Genomic DNA, 11,307 nt, shown 5'->3' on the forward strand with positions numbered 1-11,307 from the left:
AGATAGGAGAGGACGAGTTGCCCGGAACCGAGAGATTTAAATATTTAGGATCATTTTTGCAAAATGATGGAGGGATTGAGAGAGATGTCTTACATAGAATACAAGCAGAATAAGTGAAATGAAGAGGAGCGTAGAGTGTTTTATGTGACCGTAAAGTACCTCTTAAATTTAAAGGTAAATTCTATAAAATCGCAGTTAGACCTGCTATGTTATATGGAGCTGAATGTTGGGCTATGACTCGAGTACATGAGCAAAAGATGAGAGTTGCAGAGATGAGGATGTTAAGGTGGATGTGTGGACTTACGAGGATGGACAAAATAAGAAACGAGAACATTAGAGAGAAAGTCGGAGTTACATCTATTGAGGAAAAATTCCGAGAGACGCGTTTAAGATTGTACGGACATGTACTTAGACGACCAACAAATGCGCCAGTTAGACGATGTGAAACTATGATAAACATACATCTCAAACGAGGAAGACCAAAAAAAGACTTGGTTAACAATAATAAAACAAGATAAAATGTATTTAAATATAGATGATGATATAATAGGAGATAGAGCTCAATGACGTAAAAAGATTCATACAACAGACCCCACCTAGTGGAAAAAAACTTGATTATTGTCGTTATTATTGATCTGATACCAGGCAGTATACCACCCGAGCCAATGTTTTAATATTATCCTAGGTCGACTCGACTTATTTTTTCAATTGAACCAATCAAAATTCTAATTCATTCATAATTTTCTAAAATGCTGACCGGATCGATCTAGTCTGCAAATCACCAATAAATCAGCTGAAGCCGCCAGTTCAGTTCGATTTAGCTGTAATTACAACTTACTGGATCTATAATACGTTACAAGTTGCAGAGCAAAAAATGGTGGTATTTTTTGCAAAGTTGCACGTTGGCGCAAGTGCCTGAAATATATTTTGTACATGCACCAAATGATCAAGGTGAGCATCAGCATAATCACTGATCTTAAGCAAAATGAAATATTTTAATTTTGATCCATCCTGTACATAAAACCATGTTATAACTATGAAGAAGACTAGCTGAGTTTACTTTAACGGTATAAAGACAAGTTTATATTGTACAAAAGGGAGGCACATCAGCAGCATCTGAATTCTACTTTGCAAATCATAGAACTCAATCACTACGTGTTAAACGCCGTGTCAAGAGGCTGAAGCACCATGAAGATACAATCCAAGTAGTTACTACTGAAATGACCATCATCATAGAGGCCTGGGAAGTAAGAAGCAAGATATATCTAAACTTGGGGACAGTATGATTTTAACTTGTAGGATACAAAATCTTTGATGCAAAGGGAGAACTGAATATTTGAGACTACACACCAGATAAAAGACAACAAAGTCGTTGCCAAGATCAGCAGTGAACTCATTCATTTTCAAGTCATGTCTAATTGAATCTTGGAGCTGCAAGAATTGAAGTACGACTAGTTGTCAGGTTAGTGAACAGTGAGAAATAGTTGTAGAAAGGGAAATTGCTAGCACGTGAGTAATGACAGTTCGATTTTATAGATTTCACAAAGCATGTATATGAATCACGTCGCAACCAAATCAGGTCTACAGTTTTCATCGGCCAAAAACATTTCAACGCTTAAATCATGCAACAGAAATAGCACTTATATCATTCCCTAAGGTAGCACCTTCTAGACCTGGTCAAGCTATTCAACCTTCTACAGAGTTAGTTAACAATTAAGAGTACTGTTAAGTACACATTTCGCTCCTATTATTTAGACATGGTTTATTGATTTTTTATTACATAAAAAGGACATGGTATTTGTTTTACTTTATTGTTCAGCTTGATTGTTTAACTGCTTAAATTAATTCAGCAGTATTTATCATTAGATTCAGTCTTGCAACGACATTTTCAATTTACAGTTATGTAGGAATTAAGTTTTGTTAACTCCACCCATGATGATCGGTCATGGCCGGTCGCAAGCCCGGATAAAGGAAGAGGGTTGCGTTAGGTTGCCAGTCAGCGTCAAACTATGGCAAATATTCAATGAATGAATCCATTAAACTATTGTGCTAATGCTAGGTTGTTCCCCGGAAGGAACGCGTTGCAGGGTCCGACTGTAACGTCTCGGCAAGGACCGCTACATCTCCAGAACTCGGATGTAATGATAAATATGCAAGAGTTCGCATTACAGGGTCCGACTGTAACGTCTCAGCAAGGACCGCTACATCTCCATGAGAACTTGGGTGTAGTGTTAAATAGGCAAAAGTTCTCACACCATAGGTTAGATAAGAACAAATATGATAGGAAAACTAATAATCTAAGATTTGGAACATGGAATATAGGAACTCTCACTGGTAAATCAATGGAGGTAGTAGATATGATGATTAGGAGAAAAATTAGTATTTTGTGTGTACAAGGGACAAAATGGATAGGCGAGAAGGCAAAGATGATAGAGAACTCGGGTTTTAAGTTATGGTACACTGGAAAGAGTAAAGCAAGAAATGGAGTAGGTATCATTGTAGATAATTTGTTAAAGGATGAAGTTGTAGGAGTAGTTAGAAAAGGGGATAGAATATAGCCCTTAAGATAATAGTGGCGAAAGAAACTATGAACATAATTAGCGTATATGCACCACAAGTAGGATTAGATGAAGCTACCAAATCAAGATTTTGGGAGGACTTAGATGAAATATTACAAAATATTCCACCAAGTGAAATGATTTTAATAGGAGGTGATCTAAATGGGCATGTCGGAGTGAAAAATGAGGAATATAAGAGAGTACATGGGAGTTATGGGTTTGGAACTAGGAATGAGGAAGGGAAAACTATATTAGATTTTACGATAGCATATGACCTTATATTAGTTAATACGTTTTTTAAGAAAAGGGAAGAACACTTAGTCACATTCAAAAGTGAGAATAATAAATCGCAAATTGACTTTCTTATGGTTAAGAAAAAGGATAGAAAGATTTGTAAAGATTGCAAAGTCATCCCTCGAAAAAACTTAACTACCCAACATAGGTAGTAATGTTAGATATACGCCTCAAACATAGTATCAATAGAAAGAAAATATATACAATTCCTAGAATTAAGTGGTGGAAGTTAAAGGATGGGAAGCAACATATATTTAAGGAGAAGGTAGAAGTACAAGCATTAGGTGAAATATATGATGACTCTAATACAACATGGGATAAGATGGTATCAAAGTTGAAAATAGTAGCTAAGGGTGTATTCGGTGAGTCAAAGGGACATGTACCACTAAGTAAAGAATCTTGGTGGTGGAATGAGAAAGTACAAGAGAAAGTGAAGGAAAAAATGAATAGTTTTTAAGAAATTATATATTTGTAAGAACAAGGAAAACCTAAAAAAATATACAATAGCCAAGAAAGAAGCTAAGAAAGTAGTGAGTGAAGTAAAAAAATGAAACTTTTGAATGATTATATCAAAAATTGGATACAAAAGAAGGGGAAAGAGATATTTATAGAATAATTAAAGTGAGAGAAAGGAAAACAAGAGATCTTAGTCAAATAAAATGTATTAAGGATGAATGTAATAGGGTATTAGTAAATGATTGAGAAATAAAAGAGTGGTGGAAGAGGTATTTTCATCAACTTTTTAATGAAGGTTTAGGTGACTAACTTAACTTAATTAGGTCAAATGAGTGTAGAAATTTTAATTTTTATCGTAGAATTCAAACTTCAGAAGTAAAACAAATTTTAAATGAGATGCACAATAGAAAAGTCGTTGGACCAGATGATATTCTGATAGAGGTATGGAAGTGCTTAGGGAAACAAGATATTGAATGGCTTACAAAATTATTTAACATGATATTGAAAACGAAAAGAATGCCTGATCAATGGAGGATAAGTACTTTAGTTTCCTTATATAAGAACAAGGGAGACATACAAAATTGTGCAAACTATAGGGGTATTAAATTAATGAGTCATACTATGAAACTTTGGGGAAAAGTAATGAAAAGATTAAGGAAGGAGACCACATGACGGAGAATCAATTTGATTCTTGGAAGGTCGACAATAAAAGCTATACATCTTGGACAATTAATTGAAAAATATCGGGAAAAACAAGATCTACATGGTATTCATCGACTTAGAAAAAGCTTATGATAGAGTCCCAAGAGAAATTATATGGAGAATTTTAGAACAGAGAGGTATTAGCATAGCATATATCGAACTAATTAAGGATATGTATGAGGATGTAATGACCAGAGTAAAGACTTCAGGCAGAGTAATCGAAGCATTTCAATAAAGATAGGGTTACATCAAGGATCATCTTAAGTCCCTATTTCTTTTACACTAATTATGGATGAACTCACTAGACACATTCAAGATACACGATATGTATATTATTTGTAAATGATATTGTTTTCGTATATGAGACACGTGAAAGAGTAAATACTAAACTCGAATCTGGGTGGAAAACGCTAAAGGTGAAAGGTTTTAAACTTAGTAGAGTAAAGACATAAAATATAAAATTTAAGTTTAGCAATATTAGAAGCAATGAGACAATTCTTAAGATAAGAGATGACAATTGTCTGTAACTGAGAGTTTTAAGTATTTATGATCATTTTTGTAAAAGAATGAAGGGATTGAGAGAGATGTCTTATATAGAATATAAGTGGGATGGGTGAAATGGATTGGAGCGTCATTTGTTTTATGTGATCGTAAAGTACCTCTAAGATAGTAAGACTTAAAGGAAAATTCTATAAAACCACAGTTAGACCTGCTATGTTATATGGAGCTGAATGTTGAGCTATGATGCGACCACATGAGTAGAAGATGAGAGTCGTAGAGATGAGGATGTTAAGGTGGATGTGCGGACATACAAGGATAACATGATAATAAATGAGAGCATTAGAGAGAAAGTCGGAGTTGCATCTATTGAGGACAAACTCCGAGAGACACGTTTAAGATGGTACGGACATGTACTTAGACGACCAATAAATGCTCAAGTTAGGCGATGTGAAACTATGATAAACATGAATATCAAACGAGGAAGAGGAAGACCAAAAAAGACTTGGTTAGCAACAATAAAACAAGATAAAATTTATTTAAATATAGATGATGATATAATAGGAGATAGAGCTCAATGGCATAAAAGGATTCATACAGCCAACCCCACCTAGTGGGAAAAGGCTTGGTTGTTGTTGTTGTAGGAATTAAGTTTTGTTACAGAAATTCTAATTCCAATTCACTACCTCCTTTTGTCTGGCCTCAAACACTTCCTGAGGAAAATTCAATTCTACCACAATAGGTTAGCCTGTAGTTGTTATGCAAGTACTCAAATTACCTAAGATAATTTCCTAAGCATTCACTCTTACCACAAAGTGCTTCATGGGTCAGGAAATTTATTCACTCTAGCCGAATGTACCAGCAAATATTCCAACTAAAAATAATAAAACCAATTATAACTGTGGTGAAAGTACATTAAATTGAAGATGTAATAAAAAGTCTTAGAAACTAATATGAAGCAGAAATAGCAGCAAGAGAACTCTCAATCAGTTGCCCCATCTCTCAAAATTTTGGATATTTGTCCAATTCAACTCATAATATGAAAATTCCTTGCAGAAGATGCCTCTAAAAGGTGCCAAGACAAACAAAAATTAGCATACATATTAGACACTAGGAAACCATCATATATTGTGAAAATATTAATATTTTTACAAACAAGCTCATAAGAATATTGTCTTAGTAAGAAAGAAGTTAAACTCTAAAAACTTACCAATTTGCACACCTTTCTAAACAAAGATTAACAATTGAAGGATATAATTTAATAATCAAGAAAAATAACATGAACAGTATGATAAAAGTAACTCATGCAGATCACCTACCAATGTAACTAAAAATATGAGAACAATAGAAAAGATTAGCACCTCATGGTGACATTTTTTGACAAGTGACATAAAGACTTTGAGCTGTTTATATGCTTCAGGTATGGCTGATTTTGAGAAAGAAGCCCTTAAAAAGAATGAATCAGCTAGGATAACTTCTGAGGCATGGTGACCAGTACTCCTGATAAACTGGAAAGCCTAGCATCAAAATACACAAATCAAAGATAACAAATTCACTGAACGTCAATTGCACCCATAAGCTTCAGATCAAGTAGATTAGACATAATAATTTAAGTACCTACTTAGCTAAAATTATGTAGACATAATGGGTGGATTCTAATACCTTGCTCACAGTTTCCTTGAAAGGAATTTGATTCTTGTGCTCTTCTTTTTGTCTATTTCTTTTGAGAACTTTCTTTGTTGTCATCTATAAAACACAAAGTAAAGTGGTTACAAAGGTGTTTTACAACTAAAAAATTAGTATGCATCTTCACCGTATCCTGGCAGTCAGGAAAGCAAAGTTATAGTGAATATTGGTAAGCCACCTGTATTGTACCTTGGTTGATTGAAATGCCTGCTCGAGTTGGCGTATTTGAATCCACTGTTCAGTAACTATATTCTCCAACTGGCCACAGAATCACAAATCTCAAATTTGTTTCATGTAAGACAGGCTTCTGACTCGAGTAAAATTCAGTCTCGGAAGATGTATGGATTTTTTTGAGAGGTTTGACGGTAGCTTAAAATCTCTTGTAGAGGAACCAAGTGTTCTAGTAGCTAGGTCAAACTTTTTACTACTTTGGCTGTTGAACTTGTTGATTTAATATTCTTTGGTTAAGAAACAAATCAATAAGCTTTGAGATTGAGATCTAAATGGGAAGGATCAAACAGTTAATGAAGCAATCCTTGCTTGTAACACATCTTTATATCTACTTGATCATTGTTTTTAACTATCATTTAAGAACAAACTTGCATGACAATAGATTTGACCTTTTGAACTTCAGAAGCTGCAGTCTCCATCTTTTCTTTTGCTTCGTCCGCATGTGATTCTAAACTCCGAATGCTATCCGTGTTCATCATTGACTGCTCAAATAACAACTGGATCTATAAAAAAATCAAGTTCACTTATTAAATCAAAATGTAGCTCAAAGACAACAGTGTAGAACTGAATCACCAGTCCTTGGGGGAAAAGAGTAAAATAAAATTAGAAATCCAATATGAGGAGAGGCAGACTACCTCTTTTTCCAGAGCCCGAACCCGATCTTCAGTGTCCAATGAGTCACTACTTGAACCCTGTAAGAAGTAACAATACACATCAAAGTAAGAAGGAAGAAAACACACGAGTTCTATCTTCAGTCCATTTGCCAAATAGGCAGGCAATCAGCTCCTGCATTTTAGTGTGTGATACAAATGACAGTGTCTTAACAGAAGTATATTTTGTGTCACCTTAACCACTACAGATGGAATCAAAATTATAGGCAGTATCACAATATATTCCAGTCATTCTGGGGATAAGTTTTATGAGTTAATGATCACTGAGGACTCAACTGCCATGTGAAACTGCACTGTAAATTGCTACTTTCTAGTGATGATGTCATTGCCACATTCAAGAATGTTGCCTACTAGCTTTTCATTGTAATATATATTGTTACAGTGAGAACGATCGATCTTATAATCACAACTGCCTTCAAGTCATGTTGAAAGCATACTCTGCCACTTTTATCACAATAATAACTAAAATTTGACAGTGATCGTGAACGAATACAAATTAGCTAGATTCCTAAATCAGAACAAGAAACAACAAAAATAAAATTTGATGCTCAAATAAAAAATGTGGATACTTCATACTAGAAAGATTGATATATATATATATATATATATAATACTTGAAATTTTTTATGTATTATATAAAGTTGGACATAATGCAATAAGCTTATAAAGAGGCTATAGGACAACATACTTTCAAATGCTCACCTTAACTTCATATATGGCATTCTCCATTAGTCTGACCTTTTTTTCCATCTCTTCAAGAAGCTTATCTCTTTGTTCTAGATGAAAGGTTGTGGAACTCAAGGCTTTGGTACTGTCCTCTAGAATAAATTCTGCAATAATTAACTGTTACTAATTTATCCAAATGTTGAAAAAATATATCCAAAGATAATGACCCTCACTTTGTGATAACAGATACCATTTGAAACCACTATACATCATTATGATAAACTTAAGTAAACAAGCATTCTCAGAATGTACATAAGTCGCATCATTGATATGCCTTAATTTATTTTGAGTAAAGATGGGAGTGAGATAACAGGCCCAAAAGCAATTTTATTTAAAGCTCTGAGGTAGAACATTACATCGAGCACCAGAAACAATCATAATCCTTGGGATATACTCCATAATGCCCCTACCATATCACCATGTCATACTCCACACAGCCCCAAAATATATAGTTTCCTTTCAGCCACAGACATAACCCAGCATAAGAGCTGGAAGCCTGGTTCATCCCTAGATCAGTGAGTATAGAGCTCTTCTTGCCTCCAAGTACCTTTAAGTCTCCAAAGCCTATTTATCCATCTTCGAAGTAAATTGTCTCTGTTTCAATATAACCTCTGAAATTGAAGAAATGTTTTCTCTGTTTCAGTTTCCTCAGAAAATTTTCTCACATCTTGCCTTCTAGATATCCAAGAACCACCCTTGTATAGCTACATTCCCGAATGATATGTTTCACTTAAATAGAGATTTAATTATACTATTTTCATGATATTGTAGCATGATACCATGGTCATTCATCGCACCAAGATTGGCAACATTGAAGGCTCAACGAGTTACTCCAAGCAATGTAAGAATCCTGCTAGAGACAACATACTATGCTAAAAGAATTCCTTTGTTTCTATCTTCATGTGATAAAAACCTCATCAAGTATCATGCAATTTGTTATCATGATAAACAACTGGGGCTGGAAAATGCTCAATAAAAAGGAAGGCCCCCTCCTAACACTGTTTCGTATAAGGCAACGCCCCTCCCTAATACAACTTGAATCCTTGAATTAAAGAACAGTAAATTGTGTTACAGATACAGTCCTTCCTACCAAGTATGACTTTCAACTCGATGAATAAATATTATTAGGTTTCCTTTACCTCTCAGTTTACTCAGGGCAAGTGGATATTGACCCTTTCTAATATCCAGAAGGAGCAGGTTGGCAATATAGTGGTGCTTGTGAATGTCGAAGATTTCACAAGAAATCCCCAAACAATATGAGCCTTTCCGAGTAAGAATCCTAACATTGCATAAAAACTTATAAACACCGGAAAGAAACAACCATGCCATTCAAGTCAAATAATTATACTTGTATAATAAGCATATATTTTAAAAAAAAAATTAAAAAAAAAGAACAATCTAGCCTCAAATTGGTCAACCTAATCGAGCGGTCTTGAGCCTCAAATCCTCCATTTCCGCGATCACGGCGCTCCTTTCCGAGGGATAGGTATCGGAGAGGGAGAAGATGGAGGCGAGCAGGACGACGACGGAGATGACGAGGACAACCGATCGGGCCGCTCTGAGCCGTCCTCGCACAATCCCTCCTCGAAGAAGACGGGAGCAGAGATTGAAAATCCGAAGAGGGGCAAGGATCGCGACGAGAAAGAGAAGACCTCTGTCCAAGGTAGGCAAGGCCATCGGCGGCGAGAGATCGTAAACGAGACACTCGAGACTCGGGAGAAGTTCCGGCGAGGAGGAGGCGACCGAGATTTATGAGCAAGCGTATGTTTAATATCTAAGCTTAATTGAAATGAAATGAAAATTTCTAATTTTAATATCTATTTTTTCATAAAAGGAAAATAAGGAAAAGAAAAGTTCTAAAGATAAATAATTGCTCTAATTAAAATGGCCAAAACTTTTAAATTTTAAAGTGTAAAATAAAAGTAAAAAATAATCTGAGGGGCAGAGTGACAATTTTAATATAAACAAATTCTAATGATTTTTTTAAAAGGGCAGAGTGACAATTTTAACATAAACAAATTCTAACAATTTTTTAAAACAATTATTTAATAAATGAATAACCTTCAAATATTAGACTAGATAGAAATCTTTCCCAATATAATTCAGAATCCCAAATAATCCGCAACAACCAATTCCGAATTGGACTCAACTGATTAGTAAATCGATCCTTATAAATAAGTAAATAACTACTTCGATTGAACGGAAGACACAAAACACAGATCAGAGCGAAACAGAGGAGCGATCGCTAACACCAATGGAGAACGTGTGGGAAGCAAACTTACTGGAGCAGATGGAGTTGATTGCTGTTCTTCGCCGCTCCTTCCCGATCGTCGCCATAGACACCGAATTCTCTGGCTTCATCTGCTTCACACCTCGCCGCGCCGCCGAGGAGTGCAGATACCGCGACCTCAAGTATAATGTCGACAACCTCTGTATAATCCAGCTAGGAATCGCCCTTTTCGACGACGCCGGCAACCACCCCGGAATGGCATGGCAGATCAATTTCTCGGACTTCGACCCCGACGTCGACCCTTGCTCCCCGGCGTCCATCGACCTGCTGAAGAACAGCGGTATCGACGTCCAAAGAAACCGGCGCGAGGGTATTTCTTCCGTTCGCTACGCCGCTCTGCTACGGGAGAAACTGTTCGATCACCACGGCGGTGCGTTCGTCACGTTCCACGGCTCGTACGATGTGGGCTATTTGATGAAGTTGCTCGCCGGCGGAAGGCCTCTGCCGGAGACATCAGGAGAGTTTATAATGGCGGCGAGTGGCATCTTTAACGGAAGACTCTACGACGTCAAGTACATGGCGCGGTTTTGCCCGGGGCTACTCGGCGGAGAGGTTGGCTTGATGAAGCTCGCGAGTATGCTGAACGTGGAGGCCGATGGCGTGGCACATCAGGCGGGATTTGACAGTTTGGTCACCGGACTGACCTTCCAGGAGATGCATAAGAGGTGGGCAGTCATGGACGGTCGAGACTCCATGATTCTGTATGGCTTGGAGAATGTTTGCCGTGAAATCAAGAGCGCTTCTTCGCTCGGCGCTCTTCGGCGCCCATGGACTTTAGCACCTGGGCGCTTCATGATTGCGCCGCCGACGGTGCGCCCACTTTTGCCTTTCCCGTCTCCATACTTTGGCAGCCATGGCCCTGTTCCTCTGTTGCCGCCGGCGACACCGCTTATCGGATGGTTCGCGCCGGTTCCGCTTCAGCACTCTTTTCCTGTGTTGTCGTTCTGTAGACTGTAGATCATGTCGGTTCTGCAGAGTAGAAATGGATTTTTATGATTTGGAGAGCTGAATTGATTTTATTTCCTATCTCATGTTTGTGTTTTTGTTATTAATTTTTTTGTTACAAGGCAAATGAGTGATAATTAAAAGAAACTAAATAAATCAGTTTACAAGCTTCAGTAAAAAAACAAAAAAATAAATGAGGATGATGATGATGTATTTAAATGAAAAAATACATTAGAAAGCTTTATGATTA

General features: G+C 36.6%; 1 protein-coding gene across 2 annotated transcripts; it reads right to left on the reverse strand.

Annotated features, from left to right (window-relative positions):
- Positions 1-976: 976 nt before the first annotated feature.
- On the reverse strand, positions 977-9,606 carry LOC122016893. 2 transcript variants are annotated; one of them, XM_042574323.1, is made up of 9 exons: positions 9,241-9,606; positions 7,799-7,926; positions 7,061-7,117; positions 6,815-6,928; positions 6,384-6,452; positions 6,171-6,254; positions 5,870-6,025; positions 1,351-1,431; positions 977-1,240 (listed from the first exon to the last, which is right to left on the reverse strand). In XM_042574323.1, exons 1-9 carry the CDS (start codon positions 9,497-9,499, stop codon positions 1,145-1,147), a joined length of 1,044 nt encoding a protein of 347 aa, XP_042430257.1. In that variant the 5' UTR covers positions 9,500-9,606; the 3' UTR covers positions 977-1,144. The 2 variants fall into 2 exon arrangements, with proteins under 2 accessions (XP_042430257.1, XP_042430258.1); XM_042574324.1 differs by lacking the exon at positions 6,384-6,452.
- Between the last annotated feature and the right edge of the window lie 1,701 nt (positions 9,607-11,307).

This window comes from Zingiber officinale, chromosome 8B (assembly GCF_018446385.1).
Source record: "Zingiber officinale cultivar Zhangliang chromosome 8B, Zo_v1.1, whole genome shotgun sequence".
Classification (NCBI taxonomy): Eukaryota; Viridiplantae; Streptophyta; class Magnoliopsida; order Zingiberales; family Zingiberaceae; genus Zingiber; species Zingiber officinale.

Excerpts from the sequence above, each read along its gene's own strand:
- LOC122016893 (XM_042574323.1), bottom strand. The coding sequence starts at position 9,499 with ATGGCCTTGCCTACCTTGGACAGAGGTCTTCTCTTTCTCGTCGCGATC. Across the intron at positions 7,118-7,798 it reads ATGCCATATATGAAGTTAAG|GGTTCAAGTAGTGACTCATT; the intron begins GTGAGCATTTGA and ends TACTTCTTACAG. Across the intron at positions 6,026-6,170 it reads TCAAGGAAACTGTGAGCAAG|GCTTTCCAGTTTATCAGGAG; the intron begins GTATTAGAATCC and ends TTTTGATGCTAG.